General features: G+C 36.0%; 1 protein-coding gene across 3 annotated transcripts; it reads left to right on the top strand.

The window, feature by feature from the left end:
* The first annotated feature begins 959 nt into the window (after positions 1-959).
* LOC127835373 (uncharacterized) lies at positions 960-14,947 on the top strand. Of its 3 annotated transcripts, none has more exons than XM_052361773.1 (10): positions 960-1,059; positions 2,584-2,690; positions 3,571-3,708; positions 5,556-5,676; positions 10,807-11,026; positions 12,223-12,373; positions 12,806-12,872; positions 13,294-13,443; positions 13,955-14,112; positions 14,702-14,947. In XM_052361773.1, exons 1-10 carry the CDS (start codon positions 975-977, stop codon positions 14,816-14,818), a joined length of 1,314 nt encoding a protein of 437 aa, XP_052217733.1. In that variant the 5' UTR covers positions 960-974; the 3' UTR covers positions 14,819-14,947. The 3 variants fall into 3 exon arrangements, with proteins under 3 accessions (XP_052217733.1, XP_052217735.1, XP_052217734.1); XM_052361775.1 differs by lacking the exon at positions 960-1,059 and adding an exon at positions 1,765-1,797; XM_052361774.1 differs by lacking the exon at positions 960-1,059 and adding an exon at positions 1,919-1,937.
* The last annotated feature ends 5,431 nt before the right edge of the window (positions 14,948-20,378 follow it).

The following is a 20,378-nucleotide window of genomic DNA, read 5'->3' as shown; positions in this document are numbered from 1 at the left end:
TTAACAAAAACCAGAGACGTAGATAGCATGTTTTCAACGTTTCTGCAAGAACTGAGACGACAGCTGGCAATGCTCGTTAACGATGCAAATATCCAGTGCACAGAAATATGTCGCTGCTGCTTTATTTTGGATTAACTTACACGTTCGACGCGTTATTTGCTGATTATTCATTATAAATATTTTTATAAATATTTGTATGATCATTCGTGATATAACAAACGATCTTACACTTACATGAACAAATATCATCTATTTATTTCAATAGCAAGCTAGTGATGTGTGAAGTTGTCAACGTTTTCTGCAAAACGCCACTATCGCTTAATTGCTCCTTTTCGTTCGTTCTAGACAAAAGTAAAAGCACAGGTATTTACAAATTTTACAAAGACATTACCTAATTATGATATATTTGAAAAACGTTATATTCCAGGCATTTTTGACATAGTGCTAACTAATATGAAATTAAATAAATGACATATTCGTTTACGGATTGTCCATCAATTATGTTTTCTTTGCTAAATAAAATTACATGTTTCTGTACGTTGTTAGTTAAGTTTGAGAAAGCGAGTTTTGCTTAAGTTATTTTCGAATCATGCATGTACAAACACAATAATTTTGAAACTGGTTCGATATTAGATAGAATTAAATATTGTTGTGGTGCGTTGTTTTTTGGCGTCCTTTTTCAAAATTTTTCATTTCTTTTTAAGACTTACAAATGAATAAATGTACCAGACCCATTCATTACAATAATTGATACTTAAAACTGACATTGTGACATAAACAGCTTCAAAAATCAGATATTCTACAAAACATTGAATGTGTTAGTGTTTATTATAGTAATGCTAAAAATAATTTTATGACGAATTTAATAGTTTTATTTATTATATTATTGTATTCTCATATTAACAATGTTATTTATAGCCCAACGTAAATGAAGGCCAAATGGCAATGTCATACACATGCTTTTTTGACATAACATGGATAATTTGTCGGTGCATGACATAAACCTGCCTTCTTTGCGAACCGATGTTTGCCTGCAGTGGGATAGACCCCGAGGAAAAGGTGTTTTTATTTTATATACCAGAGATGCGCTAGACCACATGAATATGTTGATGTTTCTGTGCAAATATGCTCATATCACTGACTACTGTAAACCATAAAAATTGTTTGCTGTCCATGATCAAAATGCTGTATTTCTTGTTACATTGTATAACCGTGTTGACCCATTCGGTACCCCTCGCAGATTATCATAATCGGACTCGGGAGAAATACGGGTTGAAAGTAGTCCGCCCACGTGATACCATTCAAAGAATGTTACAACAACAAAAGCAATAACAACGATGGCGTCCATAATTCCTGTAGAGTTTGTAATTGCTCTGGCTTCAGAGCATAGAAAATCCCCATTTTCATCTTTGCAAAATGTAAACAACTCGCAAAACCGGCCATGTTTGTTATTACTATGTAATTTTGATTCGCGTAGGCCCGCGTAGGTAGACCGCAATACCGCTTCCGAAATGTGTATTCATACTATCTCCTTCGAGGTACTTATCCGATGTTTGACGGAAAGGGCCGAGAATGTGCGATTGCGTGTTGATAGTTCATTTGGGGCATCTTTGGCGATTGGTAGGATTGATACGGCTTGTTTTTTTCAGTTTCAATACATACGAGATTATGGCTACGTAATCAAATCAAAATACAAAGCCTGAGAGCGTCGTCTAATAAACAGGCAATCAAAATATGTTGTGTTTCTTAACTCGTGATTTGTGTAACACGTCTAGCGATGTAATGAAACCTTTGGAGGTGATATTAATTAACACTATTTTCTTTTCGGATTAGACACGGGTATTTCATGCGCATCTAGTATTATCAGGCCATGCATATTTTTGCGTATGTGTCTGTGCAATATTTTCAAAACTGCACAGTTTTTCAGCATGTAATTGGTAAAGTTTACCACTTTTGATTGTTATATTTGTAGTAAACATAAGGAGATCTTTTGATTGTTATATTTGTAGTAAACATAAGGAGATCTTTTGATTGTTATATTTGTAGTAAACATAAGGAGATCTTTTGATTGTTATATTTGTAGTAAACATAAGGAGATTGCTTCATAACTGAATACCTTAAGGTAGAAGTATGTCTTCTGATGCTTTTGAGGAGCTATTTGAAAACAAAATATACATATATACGAATCAAGTAAAGTTCGAACGCCTTGATTACTATTGAATTCAAAGGTTTACATAAAACAAAGATGATCCATATAATCATGAGAAATCAAAGCAGACGTTATCATATTTAACTGAATTGCGAGTTGAAATTCAATTCTTTATTTTGTGTCAACAATTATTATTGATATGTGATCACTTGTTTTTTACTTGATTCAGTATTTTAAAAATTCATCTGACCAGTTGGTACGAAAAAATAATATAAATAACCAATTGCCTAACAGTGCATCGATGACTATATATGTTTTAATTTGCCGCGGATCCGTCATATGTCTGTATGGCTTGATGTATTTACTATTCAGAGGAATCCAGCTTCTCAAGTGTAATCCGGATTTATTTCACTCTATTTAATTTCATTACTGAGGGTCAAAGAAGATGAGGCATTTCCAACGATTCCTCTTGGTTGCTGTGCTCGTTAATGTACTCGAGCTGGGAATTTGCAAACGGTGGCCAATCTTTAAGAAAGTTAAGGTAAGACCTTTGATTCTTTTAACGCTACTATTGTGATATTTAAAAAACGCTCCGTGTTTCTTTGTCCACGCAATTCCATAGCTGCCTGGTGCCTCAATAGAAAAAAATGTTATTGTCCTTTTCACACACTAACAATACTATGTGATTATCTTTTTGCTCACAAAAAAGGCTCTTGTAATTTATCGTTTGATTCACTCGAAAAGCTATATCATTATGTTTTATATCAAAGCTCAGTGATTACTTGTAGACTAGCTAACAAAGCTCTGTGTTTTTTTCTGTCTTTAACTTTACTGTGTATATTTTACTGGAGGACGTTAATTGATTGTTTTGTACTGTTTGTCGTTCTTGAGGGGTATAACACAGAGTTGCACTGAATGGAAGGTATGCATTCTTAAATAATAATTATTTAATATATGTATCTGAAAATATTTGCATTCATTGTTAACTGCAATGCTTCCCATGTATTGGTTTAATAAATGATAAAAAAAATCAGTTTAAGGAAAGGTTTCACAGTGATTGCTCAAATGAAGGGGGTTGAATGAGTTTAATTAGTGTCATATGGTTCTGTGTCTATGAATTAGTTTAATTAGTGTCGATTGGTTCTGTGTCTATTCATTTAATGTTAGCGATTTAAGACTACCGAACATGAAATGCATAAATTGCATTAATTGCTTATATTTTCTATTTATTGAATTGAATCAGAGGATTCCATTTTCACTTGAAAGTATTGCATCACATGGTCTGATTGATGGCTGATTGATGAAAACATATTTTTTGAGTTGAAACCCTAGTTGTTATTACATTTTGTCTTGGACAAATAACAATTATACTTTCACACAACCGTTCCAGACCTTTTTAATATATGCTTTGTTCTCTGTAGGCATTGACGTTTAACACGGGGCTTACAGGTGTGGTGGAAATGAAGAACCCGGGCCACGACACTAGTCGAGCCGACAGGCGGGCGGCAATCATAGACGCCATTCGGGTTGAGGAGGCCGACATCGTTTGCTTACAGGAGGTGAGGACATTTGGCATTGTCATTTTGACGTTGGTTTATTCTCTTAGGACTTGAAGATATTGTTTAATGTAAAACTACCACTAATAAATACGATTTTTTTAACTTCCTAAAATCTGATTTGAACGAAGTAAGTTTGATTGCATAAATAAATAGAAAAGATTATTGTTCGATATCGCGATTTCTCAACGAATTACTTTATAGATTGGATTAACATCCTAAAGATATTGTCCTCCCTCGACTACTGAACGAATAAATGAGCTTTTCAGATCAGGTCCGCGCTGCGTCCTTTTTTGAATATGATCATCTATGATCCGTGAATGTATTTGAATGTTGAAACTATTGACGTTATTCAAAACAGTATGTTCGGTTATAACTTGTAATATACAATTCATTAAAAAACATGCCTTATATATACATTCGCGTACTCAGAGTGGCATAATCGGTCCTGATGTATTTAAATACTTATCCGGATAGAATACTAATTCAAAATTTTAGGACTGAGCAGGATAGTGTTTAATTCTGAATGGAATAGAACTCGAGATATAAAACACGAATAATGTCATTTTAGCGCATACTGATCGGAATATAATTTTGAATTTTAAAAAGTGCTTGACATGGTGAAAACAAAAATCGGGCTTGTATACGCATTATACCTTATATAATTTGAATTATTTCTTGTCAAAACTGAGTGGCTCTGTCTGTCCCCAATAGTTTGTCGGTTCCCAATTGTATACGTCGCGATGAAACGGCGCGATGAATCTTGACAATTTGTCATGATTGAGCGCGTCATCGTTGTTTTTATAATTATGTGTATAGTCGTAGAGGTAATCTGGTCTATTTAACTGTTAGTTAAATATGAATGTTCTTAAAGTGTTAAATTAGTTTAAAAAGCATATCGACGGCTAAAATGAGTATGTTTTATACAAATCGATTGATTTATTTCGGATTTATTAATTGGTAATTTAACATATTTATAAAACGCTCGGACAAATATGTATCTATTGTTCATCATAAAGAAAAAGTGTCCCGGGGACAGATTTTGCAGTCGCTATTTAAAGGGGCCTTTTCACAGATTTTGGCATGTTTTGAAGTGTGTCATTAAATGCTTTATATTGATAAAGGTAAACATTAAATTTTAAAAGCTCCTGTAAAAAATCAAAAATAACATTTTGAAAAGGAAAAAAAGTAACCCCCAGCAGGGCTCGAACCAGTGACCCCCGGAATCCTCAAGCAAAGGCTTTAGCCAACTGAGCTATCCTGCCAAACATACATATGATGCGTATTTTATGCGTTATATAAGTAATCTTCGTAGTTTCACAAATTTAAACGACAACAACAGAACTCTCCAAATTATTTAATTGTTTCGCGTTGCAACGCTTTATTATTTTTAGGTTTTTAAATCGTCAAAAGATTCATATAATGGCTCTATTAGACCATGGCAAATGTTCAGTAATACTGTTTCCTCACAAATATCATAACTAAACCGAAAATTTGCGAATCTGAAACAATTTTTTTTCAATTATGTCAATTTACCAAACCGTGAAAAGATCCCTTTATGTACAGAATGTACATTAAATACTATGATACTCATACATGTGACGGCATGAAAGTATGCGATTTAGCAAAAGTGAGCTTAAATGACTTGAGACGTGCATCAGAAATATTTTATTTGGGATATGTCTGTATCTGTTCTCAACGATTTATTAAATATATTATCGTTATAATATTATTGAAAAAAATGTATTATGCGTTGTTTTATTATGTATTTTGCTTAAATTTAGTGGGAAAAACATCGATTTTTTTTTCAAATCGTACATATATTTACTACATTTATACTTTATGTTCAGGTCATGATCGGAAAAGACATCGAAGCGATCGTGACTGGTCTACAAGACATCTATCCGCATTCTCACAGCAGCCTGCATCTGTTCGACGGCACACTTCCGTCACAATCAGCGACGCCTGTCGGTAGGTGGATAAGAAATAGCTTCTGATGAGTATGTGGCTTTTATTTAGCACAGTTGTCTTTGTTATATGAATAAAAACGAAGCTCTATATATTTATAAACTTTCTTGTTTCATACAATTATTTCTTAAACTTATCCCGTAAATGTATTAGTTAGCTTACCAAAGGCTCATTTACTATATTCCTTAACAGGTTTAATACACTTTTGCAGCTGTTCAACAGATATGTTGGAATAATTGGTTAAGGACTGGACATTTTTGTGCCCTGTTATTGCCATGGTTTCAGTGGGTGGATATTTGTATTTCGAAATTTTTGGACCAGGAATTTGCGAACTGAGTGGTTCGTTATTCTCTTGTGCTTGAGAAAGCCGGAGTCTTTTGCCATGGCCTTCAGCATCTGACCTAACTTGTTGACACCCAATTGTTGACGCAAGAATCACCGGGATGCAGTGTCATTTGTGCGTATTGCCAGGTAGAAAAGATGCTTTGAAGAAAAATCAGATGGATGCATATCCGAGTACAGCTTGTAAATTAACACAGGATTTCTTGGTCCAGACGATTGTTTTCTACGGTCAAAGGGGAGCAACTCGCACTGACTTCTTCAAAGGGGAGCAACAACAACAGAACCTATTTGCATAGTGTTAAATTTACCTAATACTTGAGGTTTTAATAAAAATAAATGACAAAAAAAACACGTTTTTTTTTGCTACTTTCCTTTGTTTTAAGGTCATTAAGATTGACAAACATTTGAGATTGTTTTTATTATTGATGCACTTGGCAAACACGAGGTGCGTGGGAAAAAGTAGTCCCGGTTCGGCAGTTGATGACGTCATTTCGTGCCATTGATTATAGCCTTGCCGTTGATTATAGATGAAATTTAATAAACGGGGCTTTAATCAACCGATTTCGCTGTAAAAGTGGGATAAAATTTTGTATTAAATAATAACGTCAGTATAGACCCGACATATGTTTTGTTCTTGTTCGTAGGTAAATCTTGAGTGCTAAAAGTGGTAAAATTTGTAGATGTGTTCAAAGTCTAAATGAACATTCACAAACCAAGACCTAAAACTCTTACCAGCTATATGAGATTAGGACAAATTATATACAAGTCACATTAAGGGTGAAATATCGAATAAAGTTTGCGTGTAATAAGTACATTTAATTCACTCGTGATCATATAAAATATATTTTTTCACTTGTGGCTGCGCCACTCGTAAAAATATTATTTTCTATGATCTTTCGTGAATGAAAATCGATAATCCACCGAATCCAACAAATATCCTACATATATCTTTAACTACTACAGATAATTAATTGACACTTCACGGATATCTTCGGGATCATCATGTGGGGTCACTAACAAGGGCAATTGCTCGGACTCTCGATGAAGCTGAATTACGAAACATTTTACACTTGAAATGTCAGGTCTGAATGCAACAACTCATTATCCCTACATGCTTTTTAGCTCATCTATTTTTTGAAAAAAAAAATGAGCTATTGTCATCACCTTGGCGTCGGCGTCGGCGTTGGCGTTGGCGTCGGCGTCCGGTTAAGTTTTGCGTTTAGGTCCACTTTTCTCAGAAAGTATCAATGCTATTGCATTCAAACTTGGTACACTTACTTACTATCATGAGGGGACTGGGCAGGCAAAGTTAGATAACTCTGGCGTGCATTTTGACAGAATTATGTGCCCTTTTTATACTTAGAAAATTGAAAATTTTGGTTAAGTTTTGCGTTTAGGTCCACTTTTCTCAGTGAGTATCAATGCTATTGCATTCAAACTTGTTACACTTACTTACTATCATGAGGGGACTGGGCAGGCAAAGTTAGATAACTCTGGCATGCATTTTGACAGAATTATGTGCCCTTTTTATACTTAAAAAATTGAAAATTTTGGTTAAGTTTTGTGTTTAGGTCCATTTTATTCCTTAAGCATCAAAGCTATTGCTTTCATACTTGCAACACTTACTAACTATCATAAGGGGACTGTGCAGGCAAAGTAATGTAACTCTGACTGGCATTTTGACAGAATTATGTGCCCTTTTTATACTTAGAAAATTGAAAAATTGATTAAGTTTTGTGTTTAGGTCCACTTTATTCCTACAGTATCAAAGCTATTGCTTTCATACTTGCAACACTTATTAACTATCATAAGGGGACCGTGCAGGCAAAGTTATGTAACTCTGACTGTCATTTGGACGGAATTATGGGCCCTTTATACTTAGAAAATTGAAAATTTTGTTAAGATTTATGTTTTGGTCCACTTTACCTCTAAAGTATCATAGATATTGCTTTTATACTTGGAACACTCAAAAACTATCATAAGGGTACAGTTAAAGGACAAGTTGCATAACTGTGGTTGTCATTGTTACGGAATTATGGCCCTTTTTTTACTTAGTAACTTTTAATATATGGTTAAATTTTGTGTTTCGATCCACTTTACTTCTTAAGTATCAAGGCTATTGCTTTCAAACTTCAAATACTTTCATGCTATCATGAGGTTACTGTACCTGGCAAGTTGAATTTTTCCTTGACCTTTGAATGACCTTGACTCTCAAGGTCAAATTATTAAATTTTGCTAAAATTGCCATAACTTCTTTATTTATGATTAGATTTGATTGATACTTTGACGAAACTACTCTTACCTGACATACCACAATAGACTCCACCCAAACCGTCCCCCGTGCCCTCCCCCCCTCCCCCCACCTCCCCCCTCCCCCCCTATTTTTTTTTAAGATCATCTCACAAATGACCACCACACCCTCACACTATACCCCCCCCCCCCCACCCCCCCCCCCCCACCCCACCCCCCCCCCCCAATTTTTTTTTTTTTTTTTTTTTTTGTAAGATCATCTCACAAATTACCACCACACCCTCACACTATACCCCACCCCCCCAATTTTTTTTTAAACGGTTATGTTTGAAATACCGTCCAACCATCGCACCCAAAAAATCCCCCCCCCATCGCCCTCCCCCCCCACCCCCCCCCCGCCCCCGATTTTTTTTTTCGCTTTTTTGGAAGATAAAGTAATAAATGTCCACAACCCCACACTATATACCCCTCTTCACTCCACCCCTCCCTCCTTTGTGATTGAAAATGAGAGTCCCTTCACCTTTAAAAAGAAAATAGATGAGCGGTCTGCACCCGCAAGGCGGTGCTCTTGTTTTTATGTATGTCTTTGGGGTCATTATATATGGCAATAAAACAAGAGCTTCAAATAAGCACAATAATATCACATTTGTATTTATACAGTGTAGGGTAGGATTTGTTCTGTCTATTTAATACATTTAGTTTGAGTTGACAAGTCTTGATGCAATTTTGTAAATACATATAGTGATCCTTCAAATAGACCGTGCATTGAAGGCATTTGGGTCAATTTCGCTGTTGCTTTAAATAGATTATGTGTTTCTTCTAAACACTTATAACTGATGGCGATATGTTTATTGCTATAAATAGATTGAAATTTTTCTTCTAAACTCGTATTACAAATGGCGATATGTTCATTGCTGTAAATAGATTGAAGTGTTTCTTATTACTGTTGGCGTTATGTTCACTGCTATAAAAAGATTAAAGTGTTTCTTCCATTACTGATGGCGATATGTTCATTGCTATAAATAGATTGAAGTGTTTCTTCTAAACACTTATTACTGATGGCGATATGTTCATTGCTATTAATAGATTGAAGTGTTTCCTATACACACTTAGTACTGATGGCGATATGTTCAAGAAATGTTGTGTTTATGTAGATTGCATGCGTATCGTGTGTTATTAGCTCATCTTTTTTTGAAAAAAAATGAGTTATTGTCATCACCTTGGCGTTGGCGTCTGCGTCGGCATTGGCGTCCGGTTAAGATTTGCGTTTAGGTCCACTTTTCTCAAAGTATCAATGCTATTGTATTCAAACATGGTAAACTTACTAACTATCATGAGGGGACTGGGCAGGCATAGTAAGATATCTCACATAATTATGTGCCCTTTTATACTTAGAAAATTGAAAATTTTGGTTAAGTTTTGTGGTTAGGTCCATTTTATTCCTTAAGTATCAAAGCTATTGCTTTCATACTTGCAACACTTACTAACTATCATAAGGGGGCTGTGCAGGCAAAGTTATGTAACTCTGACTGGGATTTTGACAGAATTGTGTGCCCTTTTTATACTTAGAAAATTGAAAATATTGTTTAGTTTTGTGTTTAGGTCCACTTTATTCCTAAAGTATCAAAGCTATTGCTTTTTATACTTGCAACATTTACTAACTATCATAAGGGGCTGTGCAGGCAAAGTTATGTAACTCCGACTGGCATTTTGACGGAATTATGGGCCTTTTATACTTAGAAAATTGAAAAATTGGTTAAGTTTTGTGTTTTAATCCACTTTACCCCTAAAGTATCATAGATATTGCTTTCATACTTGGCACGCTCACAAACTATCTTAAGGGGACAGTCAAGGACAAGTTCCATAACTCTGGTTGTAATTTCTTACGGACAGGTGGCCCTTTTTTGACTTAGTAACAAGTATCAATGCTTTTGCTTTCAAACTTCAAATACTTCCATGCTATCAAGAGGGTACTGCCATTGGCAAGTTGAATTTTACCTTGACCTTTGAATGACATTGACTCTCAAGGTCAAATTATTTAATTTTGCTAAAATTGCCATAACTTCTTTATTTATAATCAGATTTGATTGATACTTTGACAAAACAATTCTTACCTTACATACCATGACATACCACAATAAACTTCACCCAAACCATCCCCCACGCCCCCCCCCCCCCCCCCCGATCCCCCCCCCCCCCAAAAAAAAAAGGTGTTTTGTGTGTTTTTTAAAGATCATCTTATAAATGAACACCACACCCTCACACTCACTTTTTGAAACGTGTTTTTTTCTTCTTTTTTTCATTTTTGGAAGATAATGTAATTAATGACCACACCCCCACACTATACAACCTCTCCACTCCACCCCTCCTTCCTTTGTGATTGAAATTGAGATAGGTCCCTTCACCTTTAAAAAGATAAATAGATGAGCGGTCTGCACCCGCAAGGCGGTGCTCTTGTATTCATATATGGGGCCTGCCGATTCAAGGTTAACAACTGCAATCTGTTTTGATCTTTTAGCCCCATACTGCTTTACTTTCAAGTTCCGCCATGTCCGAACCAGCAGACAACCGCTCTTCTCCAATGCTTCATAGCCAACTGTACGACAAATTTTACGGGCAATTTTGCGGAGGCCAGTGATTTCCTAGCCTGTGTGTCCGTCAGCTGCTTGGCGGCTTTCCAATCGCTCGTGATCATTGGCGGTGAGAAGTGTCTTGACTGCATACTGAACCAGATTCAGGACCCAAGCAAAATCGTTCTCAAGTAATATATAAAATGTGATGTTTTACAAATTTCACCTCACGTACGATTTAAGTTCAAATGTATTTTCTTGGAACTTAAGCAACGCGCCATGTATGTAGACAAAGAACAGTTAAATTAAGTATCGCTTGATCATGCAAGGCAGGGTTTTTATGTCGCCTGACTATGGTCAGAGGACATACAGATGTTACTTGCGTCGGCGTCCGCGGCGTCACACTTTTCGAAAAAGGCTCATAACTTTTGTGTCCCTTCAGATATTGCTTTCATATTTGGTATGCATGTGTATTTGGACAACACCTTTCCATGCGCATAGAATGTTTTACCCCTGTGATCTTGACCTTGAACTTGAGGTCAGCATTCAGGTTTCGAAATCTGCGACCGCGATTCGAAAAAGGCTCATACCTTCTGTGTCTCTTCAGATATTGCTTTCATATTTGGTTCGCATATGTATCTGGACAACACCTTTCCATGCGCATAAACGTTTTGACAATTGTGACATTGACATTGAACTTAGGGTCCGCGTTAGATTTCGAATCTGCAAGCGCGACCCAAAAAAGGTTCATAATTTCTATGTCTTGAGCTTTACTTTAAACATTTTTTATAATAATAATGATAATAAACGATTTTGTATTTGTGAACTTTGACCGTTATAGATATGTTGGTGAACTAGAAACGTACGATAGCCACCACAAACTGTGTGGATAGCAGTTTAGAATTGAAGCGAATTCACAAATTATAGCACAAAGGAGGGCATATTGTGTTTGGTCTGTCTGTGCAATTTTGTCTGTTTGCTATTAGATTCACAATATTCATACAAAATTATTTTGGTCATTCATTAAAAAAAGTTTTGCTTATTCGATATCTTACTACATAGGACAAAAAGGGTAAGAGTTTGATTGTAACAGCATTAAGAATTACTGTCTCACACCCGATATAATAGTAAACAAGAAACACAGTACCATCAGACGACACATCCAACTTGCAGAGTTCTAGTAAATATTATAACTAATACAAATATGTATGTGATTCTGAGAAACAAATCAGAAAGCACGACCCTTATCAGGGAAATAAATCAAGCCAAGGCACTGACGAAATGTCCATTCAAAACTCACACAAAGCTACACTCAAAGGATTGTTTGTTATCTATTATATTATAAATTTGAAATGGTTGACACACTTTTTGTTCTCTTTGTCTGTAGTTGCGCCCCCTCCACTCTTACAAGTCCACTGGGGACCATGAACACCAACGGGCTGCTGATGCTGTCAAAACATAAGTTTACCTCCAGACGAACCGTTGACTTCTACCCGAACACCATTGAGCTGTTTGTTCGTGGGTATTTGGAAGCAAAGGTCAATAAGGCATATCTTTTACTGATATCAAAGTTTTTTGTTTTTCTTTCATGAGTGGAGTGGTTCCTATTGTTAACTACAGTGTGCCGAATCGTACTAAAATTAACTTCACACGATTGAAATATAACAGTAGATGAATACTTTTCACAATATATGGATAACCACAGCGCTGACTAGAAGTTAAACATGCATGTTGTTTTCCATAGCCAGACCATAACGTAATGATCTCTATACAAACAATACTTTTAAGGACGCATCAGAAGAGACATTCGAATATGCTCGGACAAACACCAGTTAACGACATTTTAATCTTTTTTCTTATCATTCATATTGTGATAGCAAGTAAAAATGCTTGTCATAACATGTGTTATGTCAACAAAAGCGAATTTTAATTCGATACTCGATTACAATTTTTTCATATATTTATTCAAGGTTGAAGACCGAGTCACAGCCGTGTGCACACACCTATTTCCTTACGTCTCCGGAATCAATCCCGAACGTAGGAAACTACAGTGAATTAACATTCACCATCTCCATATGCAATAAATTGTCTGCTATTCAAGAGTAAAGAAACTTGTTAAGTTAAGCACTGGCAAATATTTAGCTTTCAGATAATTGAATTGAATAAAATTTTCATAAAATTTAGCTTCCATCATTAAATGTGCAAAGAACTTTATTAAGAAACTTCATCAACATCAAACGGTTATGTCAAATAGGCAAGACTAAGATTTGCGTTTTGTTATGAAGATCTTTGGGCCGTTTAATTTAACATGTTGAGGCACTTTGACAATACAATTTAACTAACAATAAAGCATTTTTTCCGTTTTTAATTTCGTTACAAAAATAGTAAATTAAAGGGCAATAGTGTTATACTGTATTATTTATCAATGTCTTCCTTTTGGAATGGTCTTGTATTTTAGCTTTTATGCAGAGCTTCTTTAACACATCCATCGAGCAAAATGCCTACGAGATAGGTCAGCTCATCTCGCAGTTCCGCGACGTCAAACCGGCGGTATTGATGGGGGATTTTAATGTCAATGGTCGCTCTACATCGGCAGGCAGCGGTTATGGTATTTTAGTATTTATTTATAAAACATTTGTCAAGTTGTGCTCGGAAATACTATGCATAGTTGAATTAATTCTTCTCCTTAGCTAAGGACTAAGCTAAAGTGTATATTGAGAGTGATCGGTCAGTCGGGCGAGCTTGAAAAAGTGTCCGAATCTAAGTGAAACGCTACAAAAATAACTCAACATAAAATATCGAATATTTCAGATAGCCATGCAATTTTCGTAGCTTCAATGTGACATAAAACCTTTCCATAGTTGTTTGGTTTTGTTCACATCATATTACTGACCTTTCTTAGTTTTATCGAGGCATTCAACACAAATGTTATACATTTAAACACTCATTGTTTGATTGAACTTTAATCTACGCGTGACACATTGTATGATGTTGCTTAATAGTTGTGCCTTGTTATGCTAGCATCCTTGAGGGCGTAATCGCACCGAAAACAAAGAAGTATACGCACGTTTATAAATGATAAAAAAGGTCAAATAATCTTATATACCTTTTTTTCAAAGACCATTTCCTGCGACTCACCTCTGCGTTTAACACGGATGTTTCGGACGGCTGCTCCTTCTGTAGGGTTCCTGGCAACGTTTATAACTTAAACGACGAACCCTCCGACACGGTCATTGATTTCGTGTTCGGAAATGGTCTCTGGATCTTCAACACTCAGGTAGCCTGCAATGTTGTGTACTCTAAAAACATATAATTTGTCAGAGGAAACGTTTTCGGCCTCCATGATTTCGCGGTCAGAAAATTGCTTTGCTTGTAATGATCCAACTGTATGGGTATTTACAAACCGCGTAAAGCACAGTATGGGAAACAACTGGTAACAGTTTAATTTGAATGTCTACTGTTTATGGTGATTTATTCCTTGTGGGTATTTATACCGCACAATATAAAATATGGGACACCACTGTTGAGAAGTGTAATTTTGAAAAACAACCATTCTGAGGTGATCTCCTTTCGGAAATTCATAGCCGGAAAGTTTGCTACTCTTTGTTCTTATCACACCCTCGCCACCCTAGAATGATTGTATAATTGCGTAGTGCACCGGTAAAGCGTTTAAATTTAGTCTAACCATACAGACACGATAAATGATTCCTCCTTTACCTCAACTGTGTAATCAAAATAGAATCAAATGAAGTTACTTGCATGTATAATAATAACATATGCGCAGGTATATCATACTAATAAAATTATAAATGTATGCGAGTAAATATGCGGTATATAATAAGTTATTCCTCACATTTCTATTTCAGCGCGTTTTCACCCCCGACAGAGTATCCATACAGCACAAAGGTCAGGCTGTACCACTCAGCGATCATTATGGAATCACCGGGGAATTCTTTGTCTTGCCGAGTGGTTGGAATAACTAAGGGTAGAACTAAATATAGAGTGTTTTGAAATCATCATTAAAGAAGTCTTTCAAATATTTATAAATTACACCTTACTATAACGGGTGTTCGTGGCTGTATAACATTGGATTAAAACCGTATGACAATTAATTTGTTTCATTTAGTTTATGTTTGCTCGATATCTCTTAGGCAAATCGGCATGAGTTGTTGTAGATTGTGCGTTGTTTGGTGAAAACAATCAGATTGAATGAATGTCTTTAAAAGTAGCAGTATTTTCTGTGAACTCTGTGGTTGGTAGTTTTTAATGGATCAGATTATTGATTTTTTACTGACATGAGTAGTGTTTATAATTAAGAAACCTGTTCAACCAGAACATGTTCCTTCTGACGTGAACAAACCAACTAACATATAACTTATTTGAAATTGTATGCTCTGATAAACAAAGAATTGTATCAACACATGCCGAACAATTATAACATTTATCCTCCAATTAAAAACGTTATTAACCACACTTTCAGTGGATCAACGAAGATGCAAACAAACTTAATATGCGCAACGTCGATAGGAATTAAACGTTATAGAAAGTTGGGAATCAAATGGAAGCACACTTACATCGCACATATGCTCGTCAACGGACAAAGATACGGTTCAAATTAAAAGATAACAGCCCTTTCTCTTCAGGAATAAAAATACAACATTTTCTGGACCATGGAGTTAACAGTGTTGTATTTAAATATAGTGAAAAGAAATCAATGGATTTCTAGTATTTAACAAATTCTTAATTCTCCGTTCAAAACGTATTTACTTAATCATGTTTTCAAGTATCTTTCCTGCCTAGCTGGTTCACAAGAATCTTTTGTGGGTTAGGGTTAGGGTCGCTGTGGTGTAATGGATATGGTGTCCGCCTAGCGACCGGGAGGTCACGGGTTCGATCCCCGCTGTGGGAGCGTTCTTTCGATCTCCCATATAGACACCAAGTACTGGTTTTAGGCCCAGGAAACGGACTCGAGAGCATTTCAAATAAGTAGGAATTACTTTCTATGCAATCGAGCTAAAATAAATAGGTTTAAACTAAGAACCTTTTGTGATCATATTAAGGCCTGTAACTGACAATTGACCTACTTGAAACAAGAGGTAGGGGATAATGGTCGTCGAAAGGACCAGTCTCCATATAAGTTAAGCGACCTGGCTGTGGATCGTACCTGCGATCATTCTCGAATTTGTAATCCAGCGCGCTGCCAAATGTGCTGACCCTACACTCAAAGTTAAATTGTCTAGACCGTCAACACACTGTTCAATCGACTCCAACGACGACTGTGGATCATGCGCCGACTTAGATACTATATACATGTCGGTGGAAAATGGAGTGTAAGTACTTACCTATTCTGTATATTTTACGTATTGGATTTAGCAGGATTGAGTGTGCTCTATGAGAGCGTTTGATTTTCCATTGTCTCATCCGAATACATGAGCATAATTTTATTTTCGTTGTCGTTATCATGACCATCTAATAATTAGTCACGTCCGTTATCATGAGGCGTTTTTCAAAACTCACTCGAATTTAATCGTTGATAAAAATGTTGTTTGTTCTTGTGTGATGCTGTAATTAGGAATAACCAATGATTTTTTTTAAAGATTTCAATACAATGAAATATTTATATTTGCTCTTAATCCTGTGTAATAAGAGTTTGACTGAGAGATTGGAATATATTGTTAGATTTTTGACCACGTTCTAATGGATATGTTGAAAAGTAAGCATCTAGGAAGGTAGGGATTACGGCCTTCTTACTTAAGCTCTCAAAGAACACACTCAAGCCTGCTCAATCAAATACGTAAAATATAAATAATAGGGAAATAGTAACACTCCGCATTCCACCAAAATGTATGTATACAGTATCTCAGTCGTCGCATGATCCTCAGTCGTCGCTGGAGTCGATTGAACGGTGTGGTCAATATTTCTAAAACATAAATTTAACATCGGGTTGTATATAACCGGGGAGTTCTATAAAATATTATTATGTAAAATACTCTTAGATGCAAAAAAGGACTTTCTACTCTTATTCTTGTCATGTCAGACCTAACACTGAGTCTGCATGTCGCCAAAAAACAGGTCATCAGCTATATGTTACACGTCAATTCCAGCCGAGGGTACGCTAACTGGCCCGTATTGGCCCCGTTACCCCATAATAGGAGCCTGAAGTAAATATATAAGATATCAAAATCGCCGGACGACTTTGTTTAGCATTCTTGATGGGCTTTTAAATGCCTTGACATACGGATATATATCGTGACAAATTTTGTTTCGAAAAAACCCAGACATATGTACTTATTATCAATTGTATAATTTACTGTCAAATATACACACATATACTTTCTCTCAAATCTCACCTAAGTACGTGTTCCCTACAAAATGTCCTGCAGCATCCATAAGCATCATCTGGGATCGTATTCCAGAAGCATTTTAAGTTTTTTTTTCTTATCCTTAAATTAAGAAATTTTTCTTAAGTTGGCATCAAGATATGCATTTAAAAAAACATCATTTTCCCAATGTAATTTTAGGTTTACCAAAAAAAAAAAACATGTGTTCCCTTATAAAGTAAATAAACACAATACATTGTAATTTTGAACTTATGTGAAATTATTTAAGAAATGACTAAGATGTTTCTGGAATACCACCCCATAAGGAACTTTATTTAGTTCCTCCAAAGTATGCGGTCAACCCGGTCTCTTTCTTAAGGTAATCAATTAGTTTAGATTTCACTAAGACATGTTAACTAATTTAAAAGCTTCTTATCTGAAACCACCAAGCCCAGAGCTTGTTTAATGCAGTGTCATTGAGAGGTAGTGTACAAAGTGTGTTTGTGGTAGGCGGCTATGAGTTTACTTGGTTAACAGGCACTGATTTCATTTGGGGGAAAAAAATGTCTTAAACAACAAGGCCTATTGTTTCGATATATTTTGCCCTTGGCCTGGCGTCAAATCTCTATAAGTACCATGGTATCTAATTTCATATCGTCAAATAACAAAACATTTTTTTTAATTTTTGCACAAAACTGGACGGAGATTTGATATAAAACACTTGTATATACATGTTTTTCTTAAATTATTGTATAAGGGCAACAACCTGGCCGCAATTCACTTCTACATAGACTGTTTTCAAAAAATAACTTGCATCATTGTTTCTGAAAGGACATTGCTCATGGATGCACAATGTGGAATGAAAAATTGGATAGTGATCTTCCACTGAGTTTGTTCACAGAATTCATCTGGGGTCAAATTCGGTATTGCGGAATATTTTTTTCGTTTGCATAGCAAAGATATTTTTTAATGACTCCCCTGTCGTCAAAAGTAGCCCCAAACAAATATTTATCAAATATTATAACATGGAGCGACTGTTTCTCAGGATCACGGATCCTCTGGGTTATATCGTTTCAGCACAGAAGAACGTTAGAACGTTCACATAACATATTAGAAGTAAAACGAAGTCGTACATTTCGTTGCGCATTCAAACACTAACATGGTAGTTACTTTGAGGAACTTTGAGGGTGCATGGGCTTTAAAGTGCACAGGCGGTGGAAGAGGATGGCGGGACGGCTATACCCCCCCCCCGCAAGTTGCCAAGCTTTGACTCTTTTTCACTCACGCGATTGTATTTCACTGCCCTCAGTTATGTGGGAAAACCAACTGTCATACGCATCTTTCAAGTACTGTTTATTTTTCGTTCATATTACCACTTCCCGGCGGTTAAACGTTCTATAAAATGATGGCAAAATGCTGCTGCGTCAACGCGAAAAAACCCAAACACATTAGCCTCTGCATAAAACCGCTAATCACCAGAAGTTTCTTGTGGCTCGCACAAAGACAGTGACAGGAATATACAGTTAGATGCATGTGCGGAAAGTGTCGTTTCAGATAAGCCTGTGAAGTCCGCACAAGCGCACAGGCTAATCAGGGACGACACTTTCCGCTTTAATGATATTTTTTTGTTTCAAGAAAGTCTCTTCTTAGCAAAATTCCAGTTTAGGCGGAAAGCGCCGTCCCTGATTAGACTGTGCGGACTGCACAGGCTAATCTGGGAAGACACATTACGCACAAGCATTAAACCCCCTTTTCACAGAGCACAGCTCATATACAATTTTTCAGTATACAAAACATGCACGCTACCTGAGTGTTGAAGATCCGGACGCCATTTCCGAACACGAAATCAATGACATTGTCGGACCGCCGTGTTGCCGTTGTAGACATTGACAGGAGACCGACAGAAGGAGCATTTGTTCGAAACATCCGTGTTAAAGACAGAGATCAGTCGCTGGAACTGGCTTTAAAGTAAACAGATCTATCTAAAACATTATTGGAACTTTTCATGATATATATATAGGAATGTTAAGTTGTGTGTTGTCGGTATAAAATCATATGAAGGATTCTATAATAACGTGGCACACATGTTAACCAACATCAGACATCTGTCCCGCGTGCGATAAAGGTCAATCACCCACTCGGTTTAATTTTTTGCTGTATGCTTCTAAAGAATTAAGATAAAGATGTAGTATGATTTGAAGAAAAGCAAATACAATAACAAAACTTCATAAACCATGGCACAAGTCCCATTTAAAAAGAATATTTCATTCATCAATACCTGAATATTGCAGCATGCTTGTTAAGCGTTGTTATCTTTGTTTAAACATGTTTTTCAGATTGTTTCTTCTCGTAAGTAAGCTTAGTCCTATGTTATGAAGAATGATAAATACTAAGATGAATACATCCTACTTCCGGGAACTGCTTGTATAAGTGATTTATAAATCAATACAATAGTACATAACCGCTTCCTGCCGGTGTAGAGCGGCCGTTCACGTTGAAAATCCCCCATCAATACCGCCGGATTGACGTCCGCCCGAACTTGCGAGATTAAGCTGACCAATTTCGTAGGCATTTTGCAGTTCGGATGTAGCAAAGGTTAATCGCATTAACGCTTAAATATTAGACAACTTGTTACAGATTTACATACATACATAATTAAATATACATGTTCAACAAGCATGTTCCCAAAATTGAGCATGCATTATGAAATTAAAGAGTGGAATAAATAAATCAGTGAAATAAAACATATTTGTAAACGTAATGCCAAACTGTCGTACATTATTTAATAAAACGGGTCATAGGTTTTCATATGTCAATGCCAATTTGTGACTGAACTATGTAACATTGGTGTTGATGAAGTTCCTTAACAGAGTTCTATGCACATTTCATGAAAATTCAATCATACGTTTGGGTTGAAGGGGACTTTTTCCCGTTTATGTTTATTGACACATTTAAAAAAAGCTTCAGATTTGCAAAGAGTCCTTGTTTGTTATTATATTTGGGAGGAAACAGTCATACTTAACATTTATTAAGCTCTTAAATATCCAGCACATGCATCTTTTCAAGATATAAACCTTAAAATTATAAAGCGTTACAAACGCAAAACGAATGAATAATTTGAGATTTCGGTTGTCATCGTTATATTTTGTGACAATGAGGATTGCACCTATAAAGTATAAAACACAACTTCCTCGTTATGGGCACGGATGGCCAAGTGGTTCAG

This window comes from Dreissena polymorpha, chromosome 6 (assembly GCF_020536995.1).
Source record: "Dreissena polymorpha isolate Duluth1 chromosome 6, UMN_Dpol_1.0, whole genome shotgun sequence".
NCBI lineage: Eukaryota > Metazoa > Mollusca > Bivalvia > Myida > Dreissenidae > Dreissena > Dreissena polymorpha.
The sequence above is the reverse complement of the archived record's forward strand: the minus strand, read 5'-3'. Positions and strand labels throughout refer to the sequence as shown.

What these genes read in the sequence shown, in the direction of transcription:
- LOC127835373 (XM_052361773.1), top strand. Translation starts at nt 975, where the DNA reads ATGGATAATTTGTCGGTGCATGACATAAACCTGCCTTCTTTGCGAACC. An exon ending in ATCGGCAGGCAGCGGTTATG is followed by an intron (nt 13,444 to 13,954) that starts GTATTTTAGTAT and finishes TTTTTTTCAAAG; the next exon opens with ACCATTTCCTGCGACTCACC. An exon ending in TCTGGATCTTCAACACTCAG is followed by an intron (nt 14,113 to 14,701) that starts GTAGCCTGCAAT and finishes TTTCTATTTCAG; the next exon opens with CGCGTTTTCACCCCCGACAG.